The 27,928-nt window shown below is 44.5% G+C and overlaps 1 protein-coding gene across 8 annotated transcripts in view; it reads right to left on the bottom strand.

Annotated features, from left to right (window-relative positions):
* Window positions 1–202: 202 nt before the first annotated feature.
* Window positions 203–27,928, bottom strand: part of SLC7A1 (solute carrier family 7 member 1) — a 43,372-nt gene continuing 15,646 nt past the window's right edge. For 2 of the 8 annotated variants that reach the window (XM_056502437.1, XM_056502429.1), the window contains exons 2-12: window positions 21,795–26,842; window positions 21,532–21,690; window positions 19,150–19,324; window positions 17,148–17,272; window positions 15,429–15,651; window positions 14,516–14,655; window positions 12,767–12,869; window positions 10,833–11,044; window positions 10,355–10,503; window positions 8,054–8,162; window positions 203–7,484 (exon numbers count right to left, since the gene is read on the bottom strand). In XM_056502437.1, coding sequence (XP_056358412.1) covers window positions 7,375–7,484; window positions 8,054–8,162; window positions 10,355–10,503; window positions 10,833–11,044; window positions 12,767–12,869; window positions 14,516–14,655; window positions 15,429–15,651; window positions 17,148–17,272; window positions 19,150–19,324; window positions 21,532–21,690; window positions 21,795–21,801 — 1,512 coding nt within the window. In that variant the 5' untranslated portion in view covers window positions 21,802–26,842 and the 3' untranslated portion in view covers window positions 203–7,374. Of the gene's footprint in view, window positions 7,485–8,053; window positions 8,163–10,354; window positions 10,504–10,832; window positions 11,045–12,766; window positions 12,870–14,515; window positions 14,656–15,428; window positions 15,652–17,147; window positions 17,273–19,149; window positions 19,325–21,531; window positions 21,691–21,794; window positions 26,843–27,928 lie in introns of those variants that run through there. The other 6 variants (XM_056502413.1, XM_056502420.1, XM_056502461.1 and 3 more) reach the window with 5 other exon arrangements.

Genomic DNA, 27,928 nt, shown 5'->3' on the forward strand with positions numbered 1-27,928 from the left:
TGAATATTTTAACTATGGTTAGAGCCAAAAGCTGGGCAATGCTCTATTAATGGTTCATCAGAATGAACTTTTGCTGCAGTATTTCAGGTTAGTTACAAATATAGTTCAAGTTGTGAATATTTCTCTATTTATATGTGTCTGTGTTTATATACATGTATGTATTGTACCTTTATACCTATATATAGACGCACACACATATATATGTAGTTGCAGATGTTCTGAATTACATTTTTTATATTATTGGATACTACTAAGTGCTGATATATTTTCATTACAGTCAGCAGTTTTCTAACTCGTGCCTAAGACTTGTATCTAAACAAAAAGCATTTCTGTTTAGCCTCCCAGGAATATTTATACCCAACGCAGAAGAAAGTTACACAGAAGTAGAAGCGCCTTCCAAGTGACCACCAAGTGGTAACTATGTAACATGAACACCAGCGAATCTGAAATTCTAAGACAGTACTGCCTTCGAAACCCTCACCTTTGCATTGAACACCAGAAAAGATATGCATACCATCCACTGCTTTTTAACTCTTAGCATTGATATTGTAAGTGGAGATAGGCTAGAGATGAGAAAACTGAGAGTTTTAGCAAATTCAGTAGAGGTTACTGGTTAACATGGTTCAATTTTAGTACGATTTCATCTTGTTTTACCATGTCGTGGTTAGGATGCAATCAAAATCTCTGGCTCTAGGTTTCTATCCATTTTATTTTATTCCAAGTCCCAGAAGCAAGAAGGAGAAAGTAAGTTGTTTATCCTTGACCTTTGCTGGGTGAGAGGGTTTCCAGTAGGAAGATGAGATAATACTGGGCATCTGCTGGGACTCTAGCTTCCTTCCACCTCAAATGCCAAATAGAGCACAGCCAACTTCATAGATGCAGATAAGGTCAGAATTTCTTCCCTTCCACATATCTGCATTATTTCACATTGCTACAGCTTACCCAGAGTTACAGAGCACTTTGAAGATTCATGGAAATGAGTGGCTAAACTACCTTTAACTTTCCCATCTAGAAGCAAAAATGTTCACCCAGGCTTGGGGTGACCTCCCATCTGAGGGGATGGTAAGGCTGAGTAGTTGGGGTGAGACTGTCTGCAGGGCCCTCATGGGCATTGCCAACAAGATAAAAATATCCCTGAGCATAATTTTAAAAACAAAAAGATGTGTGGGATGCTTTCCTACCCAGCTTAGGGCAGAGATCCTGCATGCAGGCCTGCTCTGTGCACCACGGTCAAAGTCAGCAGGGGGACAGTACCTAGAGGAAATCCCTGAGGTGCAGGAGTGCTGCAGGGAGGGTGGCTTTCTCACCAGCACACCCTGCACCCACAGGGCTGGCATTGCACAGCCCTGCCATCCTGCTCGAGTGGGAGCTGTGCTTCAGCTTTCCTGGGAAATACTCAGGATTCACAGACTGCAGCTTAGATACAGCTTCAACCACCATCAAAGCACCTGTGGCCTGTTCCACAGTGTTAAAAAGAAAGATGATTTTTTTTCTCTCCTTTTTAGAGAAATTTATTTTTGTAGCAGCTTTTGCATGGTACTGTGATACTGAGTAAATTGAGCATCTTGTTAGAATAGATCATGCCACACCAGCTACTACTGTTGAAATGCATTGTTAGATTTTAGTGTGTCCAGCAAGTACAACCTGAAAGGTAGATAGCTGGCACGCACATGCACACAAAGCCCCTTCTTGCCAAGTACAACTTTAATCATTTTGATACTTGCTAACTGCACAGCTATTTGCAACACCTACAGCATTGTCATCTTTCATTCCACTTTTATAATTCTGATACAGTGAGATCACAGACTCATAGGTTGATTTGGGTTAGAAGGGAACTTTAGGACTATCTAGTCCAGCCCCCACTGCCATGGGCAGGGACACTTTCCACCAGCCCAGGTTGCTCAGAGCTTCATCCAACCTGGCCTTGAGCACTTCCAGGAATGGGGTATCCACAACTTCTCTGGGCAACCTGTTCCAGTATCCTACCACTCTCACTACAAAAATTCTCTTCCTTATGTCCAATCTAAACCTATCCTCTTTCAATTTAAAACTGTGGTCCCCTGTCCTTTCACTACAGACCCTGGTAAAAAGTCTCTCCATTTTTCTTACAGGCCCCCTTGAGGTTCTGGAAGGCTGCTAAAAGATCTCCCCTGAGTTTGCTCTTCTCCGGGCTGAACAATTCCAAGTGTCTCAGCCTGTCTCCATAGAAGAGGTGCTCCAGCCCTCTAAGAACTGTGTGGCCCTCCTCTAGACTCACTCCAAGATGTCCATGTCCTTATTTTCCCCAGAGCTGGACACAGCATTCCAGGTTGGGTCTCACAAGAGCAGAAGGGCAGAATCCCTGCCCTTGCCCTGCTGGGCACAGTGCTTTGGATGCAGCCCAGGATACAGCTGACTTCCTGGGCTTTGAGCACCCATGTCCAGCCTCTAATCTACCAGTATTCCCAAGTCCTTCTCAGGAGGGCTGTTCTCAATCTCTTTATCCCCCAGCCTGTATTCATACCACAGATTGCCCCCACCTAGGTGCAGGACCTTGCACTTGGTCTTGCTGAACCTGATGATGTCCACATGGCCCCACTTCTCAAGCCTGTCCAGGTCCCCCTGGATGGCATCCCCTCCTTCCAGTGTACCAACTGAACCACTCACTTGGTGCCAATCCACAGACCTGCTGTGGATGCACCTGATCCCACTGTCTATGTCATTTAAGACATTGCACAGTATCAGTCCCAACCCTGACCCCCGAGGGACACCACTTCTTACCCACTGCCATTTGGACATTGAGCTGTCCTGGATGCAACCATCCAGCCAATTCCATATCCAGCTTCCATCCAACAAAGCTGTATCTCCCCAGGTTAGGATGCTGTGTGGGACTATGTCAAAGGCCTTGCAGAGTCCAGGGAGATGACATCAGCTGCTCATCCCCCACTCACCAGCACAATCACACCATTGCAGAGGCCATCACATTAGTCAGAGTGGATTGTTGGTAGTTTCTAGCATTCTCCTTTTTACCCTTTGTAAAAATGGTTGAGATCATACACCTGGAGTTGTTACCTTGATGCTACTCAAAACTTTAAATGCACTAAAGCATATTATTGGCCCAGGACAGGCTGGCTGAACCTGTTGTAATTTATTCATCTTTCCCCATTATACCTGGTGCTTACCTTATTACTTTGTTGGTTTAAAGTCATATTCAAGAGATGCTTCCAGCAGTGAATTGGGAGTGAGGCTTTTATGGTGGGAAAACGGGGGCTAAACCCAGCTCCACCATCATTTGGTATCATTGCCAATCCCTTTCCCATCTAATTTTTGCCTCCCAATCCTGCCTCTCACTGGATTCTTCCTTGGCACACCCTCTGGGGCCTGCCCTATCACTAGCAAAGCTGCAGGAAGTTCTGCCTAACCAGAGGGTCTCAGCTACCTGTCCCTGTGGCAGGTGTGAAGAGTGGCTCCTTCTGGTGCAAGCCCAGAAACACAGACTTTTTTCCCCAAAAAAGGTTATTCCTCTTTTATACTTTTCCTCTGTCCTGTCTTTCTTTGCCTCTGCATACTGAAGTAGGTGTGAAAGAAAAGCCCAGGGCACTCAGACAGTGGGAGGAAGGGAGCAGCCCCTGAGCAGGGCAGCCATTCCCAGGAAATGAAGATCCTCAGGTGTGTATGGCCAAGCTGGGAAGCCCTGCTCTTGGCAGGGAGCTGCAACCATGCAAGGTGAGCTTGATTCCCAGCAGGGTAGGGGCCATAGCTCTAGTCCTTGCTCCTTGGCCATCCCTGTTCAAAGACAAGCAAGGGGAAGTGTTTGCTTTTGCAGGGCTGGAAACTTCCCGAACACCACTGCCACTGTGGGGACTTTCCCATTTGGAAACAGGATGGCCTTTGGCAGGAGAGGGAATGTAGCCAGCACCAAGCAGAAAGGGTTTTATCATCTCTGTCTTTAAGGAAGCTGTTTGATTTTGTTAATCTTTACTCAATGCAGAAGGGTGCAGCAGCAATAAAACGAGCCTACAGCTGCTCCCAAAGGGTTCCAGACATGGGCACTGGGAGCAGGTATCAGCCATGGGATGGCAGGAGAGCCAGCAGGGGGCATGGAAAACTCCTTTTTATTGTGGGAAGGTACCATTTGGCCCCACTGGGATTGCACCTCCAGTGACTGCTGGCACAGACGGGTTGACTCAGTTGATGCCCAGCAGCAAAGGCTTGTGGTGGTAGCAGGCAGGGGAGGAAAGGAAAAACTGTCAAGTGCAAAATCAGGTATTTTGTCTCTGCACTGATGGTGGTTGTGTCCCATGGACACTGTGAGGAGCCTCTGTACAGTTTCCCATGCAGCAGGAGTTCTGTGGTCCCATTTATTATGTGGCTAATGATTACAGGAAGAGTTTGTATTATTTCAATGATGATGTACAGATAAGTGTAATATATTCCTGATAATAAATCCGTGCACCAGTGCACCTATGGGCTGGTGCATACAGATCAGCATGTCCTGCTCTGTTTTCTCTGCACACAGAAACTGGGATGAATGGGAAACAAAGCAAAACCCCACTAGAGGGTTACCCCATTAAGGTAAAGGCTGAAGCCAGATAGCCAGTAGCTTCCTGGCAGCAGGGCTGGTCAGCTGCATTACCTGACAGTGGCTCACAGGCTCAGTTTCCATGGACTCATTTTCTAAGATGCTTCCAATATCACTGGAGTTCCCAGAATACTGAGTGTGGTCTGCAATGTTTCCATTAAAGTGTCATGATGCAGCATGTGGTTAACAGGAACATTCCTGTCAGTGGGTCAGGCTCATCAGAAAACACCTGAACTCCCCAATATTCCAGTTCTCTCAGTTTCAATACCCTGTCCCCTGCCCTCCTGCTGACAGCCACAGAGCCACTCAGGATTTGCCACAAGGATTAAAAAGGGACCAGGTCATACCCCACCTCAGAAATGTGCCTGGTAACATGCTCCTGAAAGATTTTTCACCAGGCCGCAGCTTGCTCAGTGCAGATGAAGCTTTGCAAGGACACAAGCTCCATGTTTTCATTGAACAAAAGCTGGTAGCCAAGTAGGAAAAAAACATCCTTATATTTTTAGTACAATACAAAACTTTGATCCTGTCTGAGTTGCCCTCCCACCACATTTTCAGTGCCTTTTGGGAGGCTGTGGAGTGTGTCGGCCTTGCCTGTGTTTAAACAAAATAGACTTCAACTTAGTGGGTTTTAAATTCTATATTCATCTCTCCCTGTTCATGTAAGACTTTGTATATGCACGAGGAGCAAAGGCTGGGTGGATGGTCAAGACCCAGCAGCTGGAGCAGAACCCCAACTTACTTCATTCTGAGGGGAAGCTGCACTCATAGCACACTCTGGAGTGCACCTAGGAGGCAATAAACACAGTACTTTCACTTCCTCAAATTCCAATCCTAACAAGAAAAGCCTCCCAGTGTACTAGAATTAAAAGATTAAAACTCTTCAGTGGGCAGAAAGGCTATAAAGTCTTTTGGAAACACAAGAAATGGTCCACAATCCAGCCATGTAATCCAGGAGATGGTCGGATTCCCCCTTCTGCTGCATCAGATGCCTGGTGAGACCCTGGGCAAGTCATGCAGGGGGTCTGTTCAGTTCTCCAACTCAATGACAGATACAACAGCCTGTCACTTCATCAGCAAGAGCCATGCTGACAAACAAATTAAAGATTGTCCAGTGTTCAGAGGCAGTAGTATGAAAATCATCCACCTAGGAAAGCATCCACTCACATTGGGAAAGGGGATTTCTGCAGTATCTATCAGGGATGCTCCAAACCCCAGAAGTGTTTGAGAGCAGGATGGACAGGGTTTTGAGCAACCTGATCTAGTTAAAGATGTCCCTATTGATGTCAGGTAAGCTGGACCAGATGATCTTCAAAGGTCCCTTTCCAACCCAAACCATTCCACAAGTCTGATTTGTTTTTCAGTACAAGCTGAAGCATTAATTTAGATCAGTGGCATTACTAGGGCATGGCTCACCTTCACGGTGCTTTAATAAGCCTTTTTAGGGTAGTGGATTAATTTGGCTAGGGAAAGCTATTAGAAAGAATTAAAACAAAAAAATCACAGCCAAAACCAAGACATTGCCAATCAAATAAAGACCCTGGTCTCAACTCCAGATTTTCTGCCTTTCACTACAGGGAGGCTCCAGCCCCAAAGGGAAAGCTCCCCTCAGCAAGTCAGTCAGACCCTAGAGCTTGATGGTGTTTTCTGGGCTGCCTGCTCTGCTGGGACTGAGAAGCCCCTGCACAACCCCACAGGCTCCCCTGGGCAGGGAGCAAACACCAGGCACTGCCCATGTAAGAACTTCATGCCTCTGAGGATCCTCCTGTGCTTCCCTTCCCAGGGCAGGAATGTGCTCCACCTGCCAATGCCAAACCCAAGTTGCTAATGCCAGGCAGCCAGCACACAAAACTGATGTGGGAGGAGGAACACAGGGCTCCATTTGCTATCAGAGCTAGCTCAGTGCTGCTGGCCACTCCCACCACTACAGCCACAGCACTGGTGTTTTCTGAGGCAAAGAGGCAGGACTGCTCTTTGGAGACACCGGTTGTTTTCAAGCCTTTGCAGTACTTGCACCACATGGTTTCCTGACTCAAGCTGGCAATTCCTTTGTGGACTGCACAGTTGGGAGAAACACCTGCTGCTGTTACCTGTGTGCTGACGAGCAATCACTCACCTGACAATCAGCAACTACAAACCTTCCCAACATTTCACAGCAGTGACATGCTTTAAAGCATGTGAGCACATTTAACACCCAGTTAAATACAACAAAAGGTAAGACCTGATATTTTAAAGAATGCAAATCTTGCAGGCGCTTTGTTAACCTGGTGAAATCTAGCGTTTGTGAGAACCCTTTTTTTTTGTGTGCGTACACAGAGGGTGAAGGATGGATGGGTCCTGGTCTATGCCTGACAGTAGCACTGCAAAATCTGCTCCAGGTATAATCGAGTAGGGTATCTGTGGGGAGGTAATTCCCGGGGCTACTGAAAGAAGGACATTTGTGAGGCCTGGTTTCATAGCAGCATTTGCACACAGAAGCAGTTCTCTTTCTACACACTGGGATAAAACAAACAAACAAAAAAAAAAAAAAAAAAAAAAAAAAAAAAAAAAAAACAGGAGAGGGAGAGAGGGAAATGCCCCAGATGAGCTGCCAGTGCTGCTGGGAATATGCCAGAGTTGTGTCTTTTCATCTTGTGGTCCCTTTAAACTGTGCTGCTAAACAAACTGCAAGCTGCAGTAACCAAGTTGGAGAGGCCTGCATTCCTCTTCCTTATTCCTGCACAACTGATCACAGGTGTAAATCTGGCTCAGGATCCCCACCACAAAGTTTCTTTCACTGCAGCCATTCTTTCAGTTGCCCATAAGCCAAACAGTCATTTACAGCTGTCCGAGCCAGTGTCTGTGTTTCTCTCCACTTCTGCTGAGGCTGCGTAGCTGGCTTCCACACTGTGCCATATCCCGTAGGTAAAGTAGATGATAAAGCCTGTGGAAGCCAAGGGAGAGGGCACTGTTAGATCTGTAAAGAAACAGAAACCCCTATTCACAGCCACTGACACAAGTTACACCAGCCTCATGGTTAGCTTCTAGCAGACAGCCACTATCTTTAGGAAAAAATGCCATTAACACAGGCACCAATCTTAAAAAGTCAATCTATCCCAGCCCCAAATGGTATCCTGATTTGAGCATTTCAGACAATTCAACCTTATGTACATGGCTGCTGGGAGCATCTTGCAATGCAGCTCAGCTTCAGAAGCACAAGCACCCCCACCTGAACAGCAGCACAAGACCAGCCAACAAGAAATGCTCTATGGTTTCTTGTTGGCAGCAAGACCCCTAAGATGGTTCATGGTTGTTGTTTTGTCCACACAAAGGCTTCAAGACCCTTGAATCTGAAACAAAGCTTGTTACATGCTGGCTAAATGGCTTTGGTCAAGTCAGCAGGGTTGCCCAAGGATGATCAGAAAGCAGAATCCCTTCCTGGAGTGCTACAATAAATTTATGGTTAACAAAATCTAGTAACTTTGAACATAGCATTTTTCACTTAAAACTCACCTATGAGCATCCAGATTGCAAATCGAATCCATGTGCCTGCATCTAGCTGCAGCATGAGGTAAACATTCACAAAAATACTCCCAACAGGAAGAAAGGGCAGAAAAGGTACCTGAAAAAGAATGAGGAATATGTTACATCTACAAGCATGATTAATGAGCAGGAAAGAACATCACATCCCTTGTAAATGGGAAGTGATGGCTGTTACCAACTCTTCAGCTGCCAAATCTGAGAAAAGGCAAGGTTAAACCCAAAAGGACATCAGATCACCACAGGAGGGGGGGTATGAACAATGCTGTTCACCTGTTTTAAAAGCTTGTTTTGTGGTGTAGGAGGAGGCAAGAGGCAAATTTTAGTGGCAATACTAAATACTTGTGGGGCAAAGGAGGGAAGAGTAAAAACCAAGGACTGTATCATGACAAGCACCTATTGGAGACCAAGAGATAAAGGTAAGGGGAATGTCAGAGGAAGGGACCTGAGGAACTTAATCCATCAGGTACCAAGACAATGAAGCAATAGAGAAATAGAAATTACCCCAAAGTAAAGAAAACCAACAAGTACTGCAAGAGATGAATAACTACAGCTGTACCAAGAATGCCTTAGTGGTCTGAGAATCAAAGAAGAATGAGACAGCAAAGCCAAAATGCAAAAATAAGAATACAAAAAACAGCACTGCAAATATAAAATCAAACAAGGCAAATTATAGCAATAGAAACATTTCTGAATATGGTGGAATAAAGTAGAAAGCGAACTTCACTCCTAAGGGAAAAGGAGATTTACAAAAACAAACAGGCTGAAATGTGGGTCTTTCTTGATTTAAGCTTTGCCAAAAAATTTATGTAAAGTAGCTGCTCACATCATTAGAGAAAGGGGATAGGCACACAAATAAGAAAAGAAAAGAAGAATGTTTTTCTAAATTTGGCTTTGTCAAGTCAGTAGAGACAAATAAAATTTCCCTAGATGGGTGAGTTATATACCCAGAGATTGCAGATGTGATCTCTGAACTATTAAATAACAACTCTTAGAGCTCTTGGTAGACTAGTAAAGTCTCTGAAGACTGGAGAAGGGAGAAAAATTACCTATTAAAAATACAGAAAAACAACTGGGAAACAAACAGGTCAGCCTTGGATTTCCAGAGTGATTTTGGAGAAAAATCACAATCAGGTTGTAAATGCCCAAAGAACAGCAAGGAGATAAGAAATAAGGTTGTCAAGCATTGGAACAGGCTCCCCAGGGAAGTGGTGTAGCCATCATACCTGGAGGTGTTTAAAAGACATGTAGATGTGGCACTGAGGGACATTAACAGTCCTGGGCTAATGGTGGGACTTAAGGCTCTTAAAGGTCTTTTCCAGCCTAAACAATTCTATGATTTTATGATCACAGATTTAGTTGTGACAGATATAATTTTATTTTTTCTTGGACAGGGTAGTGGCTGAGGGGAAAAAAAGGAGGTGAAATATCCTGAGGGAAAGGTGAACAGACCTCCTCAGAAGCATGTTCAGAAAATTATATCTAGATGAGAGATCCTAAGTTTTCTGCTCCTGGAAATCTCTGTTTCCACCTTTGGGACCATAACCCCAAAATGCAAAACACAAACTCCAAGCTGCAAACACAGATTTGGAAAACTCTGGTTATATTAACTTATTAAAAGATTTGAATTTAATGAAAAACTTTAATTGGAGAGCAATTTAAATGAAAGCAGTTTAGAGGATGGATTATAATCAAAAATTAATTTAATAAATTGGGGAACTACCTGAAATCAATATGATAAAGCATGACTTGTAGGATTACACTGGGAGAAAAAAAGCCCATCCCAGTGTTTGTTTAATACAGAAAGGATAGTGTTCTTGGAGAGGGCAGGAAAACAAGAGAGTTCCTCATACTAAAGACTGTTTAAGAGAAAATGGTCATCCCTTAGCTTCCATGGGGACTAAGGAGGACATGAACATTCACTTTCTTAGAGCCCTAGATCTTCACAAACAAGATTACTTCTTGTGTTCTTTCTCCTTTTGTATCCATGACCTGATGCGGCCCTTCACAACCATCCCCTTTCTTCCAGTCTCTTCCCTATCCTACAACAATCTGCTTTCAAAAGCAGGGTCCTGCCCTTCCCTTCCAGCCACACCTCTGCAGCAGGTTCTGCCTCTCCAGCTTCTGCTGGATACAAAAGTTCACATCATGCCTATATGCTATGCACGTCCATTTGGCCAGTGCCCCTCTTCTGACACAGGCCAACACATGCACTTCCTCCTCCAACCACCTCCCAGACACCTCTTTTCTAGCTACATGTCCCAGGACATTCACCTTAAAGGAGAGTTTGGTTTTGCTTTCGGGCTGTTTCCGTATAATGAAGATGATAGTGACAACAAGGATGGCGGCAATAATCTGTATAGTGTTTATCAGAATGTTTGGCTCAAGGGAAGTCAGGATACAGATACCCACAATAAGGAAACCTGTGAACAGACACCAAAGGTTACTGAATTTTTTTTAGACAGGGAAAACCCACAAACAAATCATAAGCAGGTAAAGCAGAATCTGATAGCTCACAAACAAAACACAAAAACCCTGACCATAACAGATACGCCTTTCCCACTATACACCCCCACACACTCCATCTGTGGATTTCTTTTTAAGTCAGAAATTTAATCATTTAATCTTCATTTATTCTGGCCATTACAAGAGCTCATCAAAACCACATGAAGGAGGTGAGTTCTCCCACCATGGTGAGTACAAAGCCCTGCCAGGTGGTTCATTGCCCCAGAGCACACTGCCCAGCACTTACCAATGATGAAGGTTGAGACGTTCACTACTGAACCAGAGAATTTGGAAGGATCTGAATCTGTGGAACACAGTATGGCTTTGAAGGAAAACTTCTCCTCTTCCTCTGGCAGAAACCCAGCCTGGGACTCACTGGTACTCACAGACTCATTGTTATCTGTCTCCTCTGTTGACCTAGCCATCTGGTATGCCAAATTAGGCTGCTCTGGCTGGTACCTATGAAAAGGAAATGACACAAAAAGCCTGTTAGTTTGGCCTTTAAATGAGGGTAGCACTCATTTAAAAGCTACACAGATAGTCATGGCTGCATGCCAGACCTTTACAGCATCAGAATAAGCCCACGTCTCATCTATACCCTTCTGCTTCAAGGGGAAATTGGAGGAATGATGTCACCATGATGTAAGCAGAGCTCTTATATTGCAACTAAGCTGTAGGTTGTAAGTGATTTAAAGTGGACAGTGCTCCCTTTCATGAACCCTGTCATCCATATCACCAATACGTGACTGGGTGAGAGGAGAAGGAAACAGCAGAAGAACAGATTGACAGTCACAACCAGGCCACTGTCTTCTGTGGCAGTTCAGCTCTTGCATTTTGGCATGGAGGTGGCTGAGCTAACAGCTCAGCAGATATCACACCCTGCAGCAACATTCCTACATCCCAGGCTCTTCTGCCAGTTTCTCTGCTGCCCCACAGGAAAGGAAGAGCTGAAGCAAGAACAGTTGTTGCTTGTCTGGACAGCACATTCAACAGGGCTGTGGCACACAACCATGTCGATCCATAAATAAACACTGTTCCAGCCTCAGCTCTCTGTTACAGGTTTTGTCAAGTTAGTGAGCCACAAATCTGACTAAAGGACTGGGTCACTTTGCAAGTCGCCTTAAAACTGCTCCTGTGGGGATGTGCTCACAATGAGGCATCTGTTAAACACTGAGAATTGTGAAATGCAGTGAAATCCTTGGGTCTAGCCACAGCAAGAAACTTGTGGCAGGATCTTACAGCTTTGGAAACAATTCAGCTGCTACATCATTAAGCAGTCAAGGGGCAGACAAATCAGCTGCCGAGGCCAATACAAAACAGGCTGTTGGCTCTGCCAACCCAGGATGGCGGAAATGTCATGCAATAGGTACAGCAGCTTGCAAAAACAAATTATACAGCCATTTCTAGCTCTGAGGAAAAGAGTAGGCTAGGAAATCAGGAAACGTAAGATGGACAAGGTAAATCGGCAAGAATTTTCCAGGGGCAGGGAAGAGAGCACAAACACAAAGCAATGGTACTACAGAACAGCACTGGCTCTTCACCTATTGCAAGACTATTCTTAGTTCAGTGCAATTGCTGTGAAAGCCTCCATCTCATTCTAAGTAAATCATTCAACACAAAGTTATTTTTCAGTAACATGATCTTCAGACCTTTTTTTTTTTTCATTAATTGAGCCCTGTTGTCTGTAAGGTGCCAAGCACTGAAGACCCAAGATTTTTAGCTTAGGTTTGGGAAGCTGTGGGAGCTCAGCACTTCTAAAGAACACACACTTGTCCTGCAAACACATGCTCAGATCTTTTCCTGCTGCTAGACTTCATCTCAAATCCCCTTTCAAAAGGAGGACAACCTGAAATGGTATCCTCAGTGGGGACAAGAGTGGGGACAAGGCAGGCATCCAGGATCACACATCTTTCCTCCCGACCCCTTGGCTTATCTCCTGGGGCATTCAGAATTAACACCACAGCAGGACTGGCACAGAACAAGGGTTAACCAAATTCAGAGGACCTCCCTGTAGATCCAGCTAACACAATCCCCCATGAGCTTAAAGAAACAAGCTCCTCACATGCCTGGAGCTGGAGATGTGCCCATAGAAACTATGAGGGCATCTGACTGCTGTGTGGAATTCTCTGTGTGCCAGAAGAGACTAAAATTTCTAAAATTGCCAAATTTCTGCATTCTTACCTCAATACCAACACACATGCTGCTACCAAGGAGTAAGCCAGGAGGGTCCCGATGGACATGAGGTCCACAAGATCTTTCAAGTCAAAGAGAAAGGCCATAACAGCTGTAGGAGGAAGAGGAAGGTAAGAGAGAAGAAAAATCAGCAACATAGCAGAAGCGTTAATAATGATGCAGCACACATGTGACCCTTGCTCAGGACTAGATAGGGGAGCTCAAGATGTCCCAAGACAAGGAGAGGCAGGCTTTGGTGCATGAATACCCTGACTCCACAGGCTGTCCCAGCCTCACTAGCTGAAACAATAGGAAACACTACAGAAAATTCCAGCCTGTTTGTCTCACACGGCTATGTTCACCCAGCTACCAACAAAAAGCAGGGGTTTAAGCCACAACCTCATTGTTAGTCCCCCAGTGGAGCTGCAGCACTCCTAACATCACAGTTATCTCTTGGAAGTAGCTAGAGGGAACAGAGAATGAGCAGCACTTTGATCTGGTATCTCAGCTCAGCTGGGATGAAATCAGGCTAGTGCATGCAATGGGACCAAGCATCAAAGAGGGAGTCTTGAAGTAGCAGGTGTCATCATGGGGATTTCCAGAAAAAGGCTGCCATTCCTTAGGGATTACCCTGTTTACACACCCTCACCAGGGAACCCAGGTTGTACAGGACTTTGTGTAGCACTTTCAGAAGGCAAATAAGTGGATAAAAGACACATGGTCAGACATTAGGTGACACCAACAGTCACATGGAGTGTAGGGACCTCAGAGCTGAGCCTGGCCCAGCCTAGCCTTAATGCACAACCTGGAGCCCAACAACCAGCCCAACCTTCAAACTCAGGTGGCAAATGCTGTTTCTGCAGCTTCGTGTGGGTTTTGGTCATAGGCACTATGGACCACTTGGATGAGACCACAAAGCTTTTTTTTTTATTTTATATTGCTCTTTTTCCTACCCCACCATGGTCTGGACCAAGAGTACCTGAAGAGGAAGGTGCAGGAGAAGGCAGCTGTGAGGAGACTGTGAATCCCAGCAGGAGCTGAGCCCTTTCACAGGAGCTCAGAGCCCAGGGCAGCAGTCTGGCAGCAACTCCCCACCAAAGGTGGCACATTCTTGTACCCATGGCTCATCCTGCATTTGCAGCAGAAGGTAAAAAGGAAGCAACAAGGCTCTCCTCCTTGCCAGGCATCGTTAGGAAGGGGGTGGCTGCAAGAACAGGGTAAGCTGCTCATCCTTGCTGTCTGGGAGGTTTAATTCCCTTTTTTCTGGGGGGCCAGGAGAAGGGAGGGGAGAACAGGATGGCTGCCAGCTGTGACTAACTGATTAACAAATGCCAGTGCCACAGGGGCCATATGCCTGTCTCCGGCTGCTCTGGCATCTTCTGCAGAGCTGCTACCCACAGGCACTGTGGCATCTTCAGCCAAGCCAGGCCAACAGCCACAAGGATGCTGGGGCACCACTGGCTGCTACCTTGCAGGGTGTTAATTACTTTTAAGGCTGGCTGAGCAGATAAAGGTAGTTCCTGGCATGAGACAGGATGGCAGCAATGAGCTCTGAGAAGGAGGGAGAAGCACACAGTGAGCTGCTCATGCTCACCCAGTCACTCCAGGACATGCCCTAGAAATCCAGGACACCCCCTGGGATGTTGTATTCTGCAATAGATCCAATTAATAAGTGGGCTAGAGTCAGGCAGATTTATCTGCCCTGAAGATGACCTTATGTCTCCTTTCCACAGATTCATGCAAATCTTTGGATCCTACCTGCAGTAGCTCCTGATGTCACTGTTGCAATTAAGGGAGTTTTTCTCTTCTCGTTGACTTTAGCCAAAAATTTAAACAGAAGTCCATCTTCTGCCATAGCATAAATTATTCGAGGCATTGGAAACATGGATCCAAGGAGACTACAAACACAGGAAGGAGAAATAATCTGCTTATATCACCTCCCACTGAGCATAGGCACACAAGTGAAAGCAAGTTTATGGCAGTGTAACTATAGAACAGGTGGCTTTCATTCACTTCAGCTTCTCCTTCCAGGGCTCCCTCTGACCACCCATGTTACTGATAGCTGGTAACTGAGGTGCAGCTCTTTGATTTTGGATAGATAAATTTAGCCATGGGGCATAAAACCAGCCTGACTTCCAGGCAGTAAAAGAGCTGTAACTTCTATGAGTCTCTGAGAGTTGCTCACCTAATTGAGTACATCTAAGTTGATCTGAAATAGGCTTTCCAAGTTCAGGAAGTGACATGTTCTGCTTCCAGTCTGCCCTGCCACCCATCCAGATGGCTGTCCTGCAGGCAACCTGTAGACAGATGGCCCTGGATATGGTAAGCCCCATGCACTCCTGAAGATGCACCCTGCACTACCTGACACAAGCCTGCTCTCCACTCAGCAGGTCAGGATGTCTTGCACCCAAACCGTGCCTGCATTGCATAGCTGCCTCCATGACAGTCCAGATTTATATTCCTGAGATGTACCTGCTGGGTCTCCTGCTAAGTGGGAGTTTCTGAAGTGGTACCAGTCACCTGCTTCTCTGGTACCTACCACAGGGTGAAATCCCGGTCCTTTTGAGGTCAGTAGCTCTGAATTTCATCCCTGGTCTCCGCTCCATTTCTTAAAGGAAGTGGAGGTACATGTTTGCCTTGAAGGATGCAAAAATGAAGAGCAGTCTCTTACCTTGTAGAAAGTGCACACAAGGAACCAACAGCCACTGCATAATTGGCTCCATCCCAACCCACATATTTAAAGGCATTGGGTAAAGGGCTATTGGTATCCAGCTGGTAGTAAGGCATCATGAGCGTCAGGGCAGCCGACACACCAAAATAAGCCACAAAGCAGATGAGAAGAGATGCCACAATGCCAATAGGAATGGCCTTCTGAGGGTTTTTTACCTCCTCACCTAGAAGAAAGGAGTTTAAATATCAGCTAAATGACAAGCAAGACCTTTATCCCAACCTAGGGCAGGTGTGCTGGCTGGGGCTTTCAAAGGTTTTATGGGCACAGAGGTGCTCTCTGACCATAACGCTGCTGATGGCCTGCTCCATTCACTTGGGATACCATAGCCTGTCTGCTCCCATTTCTGCTGCTCCTGTCACTACTTCTGACACACACTGATGGAAGCCTTGTAAACTCAGGTACAGAAACAACCTTGATTAAAAATAGGCCTTTACCCAAAACAGATCATCCTTTTATCTTATTGATGGTACAGACCCAAGAAGACTTCAATGATCACAGGTGATGGAACAAGAAATTATTGTAGGGAAAATTCATGGATGACCATTTTAGTAACATCTCCACCAGAACCAATACACCATAGGTGCCCATTTCCATAGAAAGGCAGAGTGCCTGAAAGATCATACAGATCTTTGAAAATGCCTCTTAACAAAAGGACCTCCTCTAGTTTTTATGGAAAATTTTCAACAGCCAAGTAGGAAAAAATGTATGAAAAAATCCAAAATTCCTCAAAATTCAGGCACAGAGCAGATTTGTGCTTTCCTATTCCTACAAAACTGCTCTGAAAGCAAGAGCTCCTGAGGTACAGCATTTCAGCAGGATGAACTGATAAACAGATCCATACACATACAAGTCAAAAGCAGATAAATGTTTCTTCCACAAGGAGAGGCTTCAGGGCTGGCTGGAGTAATGGAGCCAACACTTCTCCAACTCCTTGCTTGGAACAAGACACAGTAATGTTTTATCTCTCTGTGATGATTCCCTTCTCCCTCTGCTCCAACCATTCTTGCTAAATGTGAAATTAAGGATAATCCTTTCTTCAGGGAATTAAGATTCATCTTAGCCACAAGAAACATGACTATGCTGATGACTTCTCTCCCAAAATGAGACCTCTCAACATTTACAGGTAAAAATTCCACACTCTGAGGCACAGCTCTACGGTGCAGTTTAACTCCCCAGAGGCTTTCGCTTTCTCTGAATCTTTAAAATACTGAAAGCTATCAGAGCTTCTTCAGCTAAAGGCACTGAAGAACTCTGTTCCAGAATAACCTGTTTATTAAAGTATCATCTGGAGTTAGAGGCTCAGACTCATATGAAGCATGTGGCCTTCCCTGTTTGCCTGGCTGGTAAACCTGGATGTGTTTTCTGTGGAGGCTGACCTGATTAGTGTCATCACTGACCATCCACAAGCTAGGGCCCTGCAGGCAAGGAAGGGAGGAAGCTCATGGTTATACACAGCACTCAGGCACTCAGGAACTTGAACAGATTCAGCACTTTCACTATTAGGAGCAGCTGAGCCAAAAGCCTTTTTTGAGCTGAGGTTCAGAGAGATGACAAATGCAGTGCCCTGAATTCCCTATTATCTGTGCTCTGCAATGTAACTCAAAATCAATCTACCAGCAGCCAGGCACATAACCAGAACGAAGACAACTTCTCTCTTACCTGTAGTAGCAATACAGTCAAATCCCACAAAAGCATAAAAACACGTGGCTGCCCCTGAGAGGACTCCTTTCCATCCATAGGGCATAAACCCTCCTACACCGTAGAGCTTTTCTTCCTGTGTTTGACTGAAAGGCATAGCACAGGATTAGAAGTCATCCTGCCTAGCTGGGAGTCACAAAGCTACTCACATAGCTCATAACAAAATCCAAAGCCAACGTTTGAAGAACCTTTCATATGCTAGCATACAAATACCAGGCAAAATGCTAAGCCCTACCCACTGCTGAGCTTTGGACTGGCCTGCAAAAGCCTGGGGAATGCATGGAATAAGAACAGTTCATGGTTTGTTCCCACCATCTGTTTTGTGGGGTGGATAAAAATGTCTTGGTTAAGAAAAGGAGAAGATAGCATGAATATTAAAAATCCTCTAATAACATTACTGCATGCATGTACATACATATAGTCATTTAAACACAAGATTTTGAAAAGCTGAAGACTGAGAAACATGTGAACCATCCACTTTTTACTTCAGATGGACTCAGATAAAAGGTAGGTGAATAGACATAAGAGGAATGCAGGGTGCCATGATGGTTTTAAATCCACTTCATCTTCCATTCTCAGCTTCCAAATTCCTTGTGCCAAGCTCATACTCAAACCATGACTGTAACTGTGAGACAGAAGTGGAGCCTGGATCCCTGACACACCAAAGGCTTTGCTGAGTCTTACCCGAAGTTCATTTAAGTCAACAGACAAACACAGGCTGATCTCAGTGCACTCTGGATTGCGACCCCAGATCCATGTGCCTTGTGTTGAGTGACATATAACAAGCATGCCCTTCAGTTCAAGTGACTTGGGTCACTTTTTCAGTGAAAAGCCTTTGTAAAGATGAATTAAGGCACTTGAACTAAAGTAAATCCCAAATGTACAAGTCTTCTCACATATAAGCATCTGAACTCTCTCAAAGAAGCTCTGCTGAGACTTACATGAAAACTGTTCTACATAAATAGCACAAGCCAAATGTGGATTACTCTAGAGATAATGATAAAAAAAAACCCAGATGGATTTTACAAAAATAATAAGGACTACAGGTCAAAGAGCTGCACTCATACTTTCAAACTGTTACTGTAATTGCTTCTTGCATGGGAATAGCAGGAGGGAAAGAGAGGGGACCTGTCCTATGGAAGCAATTTGTTTGCAGCAGGTTGAATTTTGAAAAGAGGCTCAGGAATTGGTTTTTACACATGATAAATCTGACCCACACAACGTTTATAAACCTTTTATGAAGATTTTGCCCAACTGCACTTCCTTGCAGACTATCATAAAGGGTTTAGGTAGCAAGCCAGGACTGAGATGATATATGTGGAGATATTTAAAGCCCTTACTCTGGGTGGTACAGTCTCAAGCAAAAATTAATAGCTTTGTTTTACTGGTAAGCCTTGTAAGCACCTTGGTTTCAATCTTGAGTAGGATGAGAGAATTTTGGCTAAGCAGCAAATTGTCATTAAAAGCAGATTTATGATATGTTTGCAGCAATGCATTAAAATAATCTGAAACTTGCCCTCATTTTATTGAGGCATTTGAGACAAGGTCTCCATAAGGTATAACAATGCCCCAAGGATACTACCCAAGTGTTCAAAGAAAGTACACAGCTATACTTGGACATAGCTTCATACAGGCACCAGAGCCAGCCTGGTGTAGACTGGAGTAGGACATTGTCTAAAGAGCTCTTTTCTCTCAACTTTGAACGCTACATTGGTTGTAAGGCTAATAATGATCAGTTCTGCAGCAGGGCCCACAATTACACAGCCTACTCCTAGCACTTTCAGCCCATCAGCACAGACTATTTCAGCAAACACACACCAAAGGCAGCTTTGCCTCCAAGGTATCTGGCAAAGGAAGCAGCCATCCCATTCACTGGTTTTCTAACTCAGTCCACAAGCCCCCATTTAAACATGCTTCTGAAAATGCACCAGTTGCTGAGATGAAAAGAAAACATCCAACCTACTTGTCTTTGAAAATGCTATGGCTGGTGTTGTAAATGTCCTGTTCAGTCAGGTTCCAGTTTTTACCAGATCCTTTCACAAAGCCGGAGATCACGACAAATCCAAGGACAAGGACATTGATGCAGGTGAACACTTTGTTCACCAGGGCAGATTCTTTCACGCCAAAAGCTAAAAGCCCTGGGAAAAAAATGGCATAGGTCAGGTATTTCACCAAAAACAGCAGGTGCTAGGGACTCACAGACATAGCTCAACTGATTCATGCTGTGGTCTGCCCAAATTATCACACCTTGTTTCTTCACAAAGCCAAGTAGCTCAGGACTAACTCATCCAGAAATAGGATGAGAACTCCAGCTCAGACATTAATGCTCCAGAATGTGACACCCTCCCACCCAGCATGCCGATGTGGACTGTGTCCCTGGTGAAGTGCTTTGCTAATACACTTAAACTACTCCCACAGCCTCAAACTCCATACAGAGACCCAGAGACAGCACAACAGTTGGTTTCCAATGAAGGAACATTGTCTTAGAGGTCTTGGCCAAATGAAGTAGTTATGAACAACACTCAACTTTCCTTAGAAATAGGGGGAAATATGAGCAGGGACCAAATCTGGGAGGATTCTGCTTCTAATAACTACTTTTAGAGCTGAAGACCAAGAAGAAGCTGGCATCTTGGGAATCCTGCTCCCACTTATATCAGCAAGAGCATTGCCAGTGAGATCAGTGAGAGAAGGATTTCAGCTTGGTCTAAGATCATCTATCTGAAGAGCATGGCTACAGGCCTTGGCAAACAGAATCTCACCGAGGCATGGCTCGGCTTCTCAGGTCGACAAGTTCTCTTAACTTCCTCTTCAGGTGTCTGACTTTTAAGAACTGAAACTTTTAACTCAAATCTAATGCTGAAGGAGAAGTAAAAAAACTTCATATAGATGTGAGTGAGAAGAAAAGAATAACACAGTGTTCTTTTACTGCTACTCCAAGGGACTTCAATGAGAGAGAAGCATCCTGTGTACTCACCTTTCCTTCTTTTAAAATAGGAAATAAAATGAGACAGCCATTTCAGAGGAGTGTTTGGTAAAACTGCATAACAGCCCATAAAAACTTGAAAGGCACGTAGGCTCAAGACAATGCAGGCAGAAATAGACGCGTGGTGATGATATTTGGGACTAAAGCTGCTCTTTCAGCAGCTTTTTTTTAGAAAATAATGTTTTTTTAATTAAACCATTTCTTAATTTTTTTATTAAGCCTTTCTTATTAAAATCCATTGAATTTTCTTCATGCAGGAGCATAAAGCCATCTTATTATAAATTATAATTTTACACCTCAGCAGTGCTGAAGTAAGGAGTTCTAAATTTTATAAGTTGTATCTGAGGTGAAAGACCAGATTCTGATTTGAAATGAAAGCAACTCATATTACATACAAATGAACAAAGAGGAAAATCTCTCCCATTCAGATGTAATCCTGAAAACAGAGGGCTGCTATTGGCTTCAGCAGCCCTCGATGCAGTCCTAGATCCAAACACAAACCCAAATGCCAAAGCATCCCTTGCTTATGAGGCCTGTCCCCATGAGCACAGCTCACATAGTGAGAAGGCCATTCCCATCAGAGTGGGAAATGTCAGGATAACCTTGCTAGTGTGACACTGCAGCTTCTGCATCTGGAAACCGCAGAGGAGTACAGAAGTGTCATTTTTTAAATTCGCCTAAACTTGGTAATGCTTTGCAAGATCCAGTTGGAGTAGAAGCAAAAATTCAAAAGAATTTTGATGTTGCAAGTTGTCAAAACTTTTCCAATTTATAATCAAAGGCTTGGCATCTTTTCAGAAAAAAAAAAATAAATAAAAAAAAATAAATAAATAAATAAAAAAAGAGGCACTGACTATGTGTCTATGACACATTTATTTCTCTGCAGTCCCGCATTCACTTCTGCAAATTGAAGCCCATACATATAAAAAAAAGACAAAACCAAAACAGTAGTACACGAGACTGCAACCAAGTCCTCTTCTTTTTTCCCCTCACTTTTCTGGCTCAAAAATTGGCAGATTATCAAAGGGGGAATAAGTTTGATAGATCAACTGCATGAAATTCCTGTGTAATAGGTTTTGTGATTGAGGATAAAAAGTCATCTTTTCTTTTCCTCCTTATATAAAATTTGATTGAAGGTTTTAAAAGTGGCTCTCAAAATATTGAGAATGCTCCCCTCTAATTAAAAACCTTGTAAACAGGCTAACTGCACAGCAGCTATATATGTCAATCCAACACTTGTAGCAAAAAGAGTCTTTAATACGTTGTTCTAAATAAATCAGAACTTCACACTCATTCCAAAAGCAAACAATGAGATTACAGACGAAGGAGGTGCAAGACCCACAAACCCCTCCAGTGCCTCACCTGTTAGGATGATGATTATCACCACAGCAAAGATGTCTGGATATTTTGCTAGCACTCCAGGAGCATCCATCGTCATGTATTTTTTACAAAATTTTTCAATGTGCTGCCCTATGATTTCATCAAACGTCGCACTCCAGGCTCTGGCCACACTCGAGGTTCCTAGCAGAGGATAGAAAGGACAAAGATCACCTTTTGTGGCTGCCACATGTTCCAAACCAGGGGGAGCCTTCTAAGGTTCTCAGTACAGAGGGTCTCAAAGCAACCTTGCATGTGCTCCCAGGTGCTGGGAGTAGCCTTTCCTCTCCATACCCAGCCCACAGCCTGGGTTCATGCTTGGCATCTGCTCTGATGGTAACACACACAGGTGGTGGGCCTCAGACTCATGCTGAGCTGACAAGATGAGAAAAATCCTTTTAGTCTGCCTTCTTTGCAAACCTCAACTTTGCTCTAGATACTGCCCTGACTGACCTTTTCCTTACACCCCTAAGGGCCTGACCTTCCTCCAAACCTGGTAATTTCTGTTACCAGAGAGGTCCAAATTTAATGCTGGCAGAAGTCCCTGGCAGCTCCAGTTAGGTGGCTGCAGTCCAAGGAGAGAGACCTTACAGAATCCAGCTGCCCTCCAGCAGAGCAATGCTGGAACACCAGAGCCTGGACCACACCAGTGGCCAGCTCTGCACTCTGGCAACACTCAGGTCTGCTGTGACCCCCTGTGCTAGAATATCCAAGCAGGAAAAAGACTCAGATACAATTTACGTGTCATCTGAGCATAAGTCAGCCTGTTGCAGAATGCTGGTGATGACCACAGCAAGTGGAACAGCTCCTGCCTGCAGCAAGTGCTCAGGCTTTGCCCTCTGGGGCCACTTTTTGCTTCCATTTGAGTGCATCCAACTACATGCAGCTTGCTGGGATGAGGACTGAACCTGGGGTCTTATGCAAGTTGGGGACAGTGTCTGGGCCATAAAAGTCATTTTAGAGAACTGAAACAGTAACAACAAAGAGCCATCACCAGACCATGACAGCATTTTGTAAAATAAGTGGGATTGCGTAAAAGCCAACTTCTGCTGTGTTAACGTGGCTACTGTTACACTCCCAGTGTCTTATACAGTACATACACTGCACGTAACAGCAACTAACTGCATATCATAATTATTACTGTACATAATTACCTAGTTTAAAAAAGAGCTTGGCTTGGCTTGGCTTGCAGAGCAGCTCCTCAGAGGATGCCCTCAGGGGCCCCTTTCCACCCAGAACAGTCTGTCCTGCCACACTCACCTGTGAGTGGGTGTTCAGGTCCCAACTCCAGCACCTGCAATCCTGGCAAACAATGTCTGTGCTCACCTACAGGCAAATCCTCTGCAGCATCGGTGGGCAGCACCTGCAGCACAGCTGGGAACACTCACCTGCCCCATCCAGCTTTGCAACAGCATAAAAATTAAGCTGCAGAACAGGCCTGTTGGGAGACTCTTCTGTTCACCAAGACAGAAAAGTGCACAGTGTGAACACTTTTAAAGAGTTTGGACATCACTGCCTTTAATTTAATCTTGAGAAATCGCAAAAGTTATCATATAGCACATTACAATTTTTCAAGTTAGCTTTGGCACGATTTGACAAAAAAAACTATTTTAGTGATATTTTTTTGTCCTAGCTCTAATATTTCACGTTCTGGGATGGGAACACCCAGTTCCTTCCTGCATGTGTTATGTTAGATGCCAGCTGCTTGGATGCCAGTTCCACATAACTATCAGCCATTATCTGGAACTCTCTGTAACCAACAGGCTTGAGGGAGCAGAGGGAATTTGACATTCTTTCAACAACGCAGACACCTGGATAATCTCTTGCTGTTATTAGAAAGCACAGTGCTCAGGAGGATTTACTAGTTCTGGGTCAGTAAAGCCTCACCAGAGCAGATTTGGCTCCTGCCTACAGCACACAGCTCCCAGGAGAACTGCAGAGCTCCAGTGCTGGGTTCGCTGCAGTAACAGCCAAGGTCAAGAAGGTCACCAAGTGCCAGGAAAGCCCAGCAGCAACTGCTTACCAGAGACACTGTTACTCATCACACTACTAATTCCCACCAGTTTCTAGTTCCTGAAACACATCCACAATCTGGCACAGTACCACAAACCCACATCATCCCAGAAGAAAGTTCACAGATCCTGGTCCTGGGACATCTTTCTTCCTCTCTCTAGACCACAACTGATCAGTTGCATGCCTATTTTTTTCTCATCACCCACCTCCAAGACTCCACACAAGCCTTCCCCCAAGTCAAGTCACTTTGATTAATTAAAAGCTACTGGCCTCCCATCCTTGGGACCCCAGGATTTCTTTTTCCACCCTCATAATACTTCCTGAGCTGATGTTTGAGAACCTCAGCATGAAAGCACCAAGCTGGCTGAGCCCCTTACAGATGCACATTTTCAATGCACTGCTTGGCATTTTGTCAGCAAGATTAAGAAAAAAAAAGTGGCTTTCTGCCCCTCTCAAGCCCTGGCTCTGAAGTGCAGCATGCACCTGTCAGAGACTGGAAGGACTGATGCCTCAGGACATTTAGGGATGCCTGTGTGTGTGAGAGTGAGCAGGTGAAGCTTTGCCCTGGTGAGGCAGTGCTCTGCCCCCACACCCCCCAGCCTCTATTCCAGCCCTGCACTGGCAGACCAGGGGCAGGGCTCCACTCTGCCTAACCAGCTCCTGAGGGTCCAAATGACCAGAAGCCCCATCTGGGGGAAGGCCCACAAAGGCCCAAGGGTTTTTAAGGCTGAGCATGAGTGCAGTGCATCTTGACTTTACCTTCCCCTTGGAGTTTGTATCTGAACACTGCTGGAACCCAGGCATTGGTGCAGCTATGTGTGCTTTTCTATATCTTCTCTGACTTTCACTCCTTCTAATTCCCTCTTCTTGGAAGATTTTGAGTAACTTAACATGGAAGAGATTTAAAGTTTGCAAAGTTGGCTAAATTAATGCTGTGAGAAATGTTTTATGTTGATCAGATGTTGTACTACATCCTTAGCCAAAGTTTCCTGATTTTTCAAAAGTCTGCCAGTAAACTTCTGTGTTCTTTTGACCTCTTGAGAATATCTGGTCTGTATTTCTCCCGTGTGCCTAACCCAGAGTACAGGAGCCATTATAAACACTTTCAAAAGTCTCACAGAGCGAGTTAATTGGGGCCTTACAGTGGCAGCCAACATATCTTTCTCCTCCACGCCCCAGAAGCTGCTGGGAGTTGTCCTTGCTCACAAGAGGGGCAATTAGCTCTGAAAGAAAAGCTGGGTAAGATAAAGAGACCTCCTATACCTCTTATCCTCCCACAATGTTTTTCCACCTTAGCCACCCTTTCTCACAAATTATGAGAAAGATACTTTGCAAATACACATTCTTGACACAGGACTGAAATAAAAGTAAGGAAGTTGCATTTGAACACATTCATGGATAGTATCAACTTATTTTTTACTGAATTTTCTGCCTTGTGACAATACAGTGAGCAGTCAACTCTGAAATAAGAACTGAGGCAGTTGTTCAAAATCCATTATGAGAGGGAATAAAAAAATCTCAGAAATACCACTCTGAGCCCAGATCTTTGGAGTAGAACATTCAGTAGGCAAATGTTTTCATTGTACATTTGCAGAATCTGTTTTGGGACAGCAACCACGGCTATGTCACTCATTTTGGTGGTCCAGTATCATGGTAGGAAGGGCCCCAAAACCAACTAGATGAAGGGCATGAAGGAGACGATTTATCACTACCTTTCTGGAACAGAAGAAAAATTACCAAGAAGTCTGTTCGATTTTTCTATGTGTAGCCTAAGCAGAGTCCATCATAGAAGTCTGGAGGAAATTATAGATTTACTTTTTTAAAAATTTTTATCTACTCCTTGCAGTGAATGTAATTCACAAAACAGCTATAGGACTCTGATTTCTTAAGGAGAGAAGTTTAATTGACTCTGGCTTTTCATCTTCTCTTTTTTTTTTTTTTTTTTCTTTTTTTTTTTTTTCTTTTAAAAGAAGGAGGAGGAGAAGAGAAAAATATTTCAGGTAACAGAAGAAAGCCAGCATGATCTCAGACAGACAGCTGCTACGCCACTATGTTCTTGATATGATCTTACCCTCCAAGCACCATGGAAACTAAATTCCAAGGTAATGCTTACAAATCCCATAAAAAGCATTTTAAAAAAACCAACTCCCTTTAGTAATTCTGCATACAGTTGGCTTTCAGTTTAACTAGCAAGCTTTCAGTCTCAATTGGAGAGTCTGTTGCAGCCTTAGAGGCGTGATAACAAGCAGCCTGCCCAGAATGTGCTTGAAAAGACACCAATCCTTAATTAGCAAAGTGTGGCTTAGTTTTAATGCATCAGCTGAGTTGCACAGCGCATGCTCTGAGCTTGATCCAGGGCCTCTCCTAGTGGGAGTCAAGAGCTTAGAAGGGATTTGGTTTGTATTTTCCAGAGACTGTGAACCCACAGATCATCTCAAGATTAATTCTGCAGCAATTCACAAGACAAAACTCTTATCTCCAGATACTTTAAATAGATCCCAAAGGCACCAGAATTAATCCTTGATCAGCTGTGAGTACAGATGCTCTGTATAAAAGCGTATTTCTGTGAGCAGCTCCTTTCTCAGCAGAGAGGATGAGAAAGGACCTTGCACCCTAGCAAGTGTGCAGCAGCCAGGGGAAGCCAGAGGAATGAGGTGGAGATTCAGAGGGATTCCCAGCAGCAATAAGCCCTCAGCCAGCAGCACACCACTCACCTCACCAGGTGGCAGGAGCCATCAGAAACGCATCCCACTGATGAGTCCTGATATCCTCGGTGAGTGCAAGAATGAAGTATCTATTTTGTAACAGTAACACAGGCATCCAAACAAGGGTGACCTTACAGGCCAGGCTGTCACCTCGAACTAAAGCTAGGGTCTTGCAGCACACCCACCACACTTACCAATAACATAGGAGAGGATTAGATTCCACCCTGTGATGAAGGCCCACAGCTCACCCACAGTCACGTAGCTGTAGAGATAAGCTGATCCTGTCTTAGGAACTCGAGCTCCGAATTCTCCGTAGCAGAGTCCGGCCAGCACTGAAGCCAAGGCGGCAATCAAGAAGGAGATAACGATGGCAGGCCCCGCGTTCTCCCGTGCCACAGCTCCAGCCAGCACATAGACACCTGCACCCAAAGTGCTGCCCACACCCAGAGCCACCAAGTCAAACGTGTTAAGGCATCGCGAGAGGCGACTGTCTTCTCGAGTGCAGTCCACAATTTTCCGACGAAGGAGCTGGTTTCCAAAATTGGTAATTTTTTGACACTCCATCTTCTTGTTTGGACCTGCAAGAAAGATGCTGCAATCATCATCCAGACCAGAATACCCTCCTACATCAGCATCACTGCACAGGCACAATGCTACATCCATGTAATTTAACATTCAGCAAATGAAACTTCCCATTTTCTACCTTTTTACAGGGTGAAATGTCTCCTCTGGCATTTTATCTAGACGTACCATGGGGAATTAAAATAAACACCACCAAAGCATTTTCTGTTTCCAACTCTTAATCATGATGCAAACCTTGTGCAATCTCAGGAGAGAGGCAATACTCCAGTCCAGCTCCCACCCTGCTCCACAGTCACTCAGTTCACACACAAGTGGGCAAACTACAAATGCAAATCCTGTCTTTCAGATTTCAGAGGGGTCTTCCTGTTTTGGGCAAGAGAGTACTTTAAAAATGTCCAAATTGCCCCATTTAGCACACTTTGGTTCACACAGCAGAGAGCTTGTGAAATGCACAAACCCTGTACTACTGGGATGAATTTAAACCTGAGGATGTTGCAGGGGGGTACATGACACATCCCAGCCTGATGGGGTTCTCACCCTGGAGAAACAGCTACTCCAGGACAATCTCCTCTATAAGATGTGCTGTGCAAACATCAGATTTTCTCTGGTTTGCTCTGCAAATCTACAGGCTGGCCACAGCCTACAAGGATGAACCTCATCTCTCATCTCAGACTGCATCCTCTAGCTCCAACAGCCCCACCCTGATACCCACATTGGACCATTAAGCCTGGCTTCAGCAACAGGGGTTTATAAATGTTTCTTCATTAATTATGGAAAAGGAACAAGGTTCTTTTACTTAGATGAAATGCTGGATTGAGGCATACACTTTCAAGCAGTACACACTCACACAGACATCAACACTGTGTTGAGAATAACGTACAAGAAAAATACTCCTAAATGCAATTTACAGTCCAGTTCAGTGAGATAGGTACTTCATCAGCTCCAGCTAAAACCTAGTGTAAAAGGTGGGAAAATACATACTAAGAAACTTAATTAACCAAGGCAACTGTTAAATCCATGCTTCAATTTTGTCACCACAGCATCAACTATGAAACCAAAAATCCTTTTCACTTTTCCAAGAC

The sequence above is a fragment of the Oenanthe melanoleuca genome, chromosome 1, assembly GCF_029582105.1.
Source record: "Oenanthe melanoleuca isolate GR-GAL-2019-014 chromosome 1, OMel1.0, whole genome shotgun sequence".
NCBI lineage: Eukaryota > Metazoa > Chordata > Aves > Passeriformes > Muscicapidae > Oenanthe > Oenanthe melanoleuca.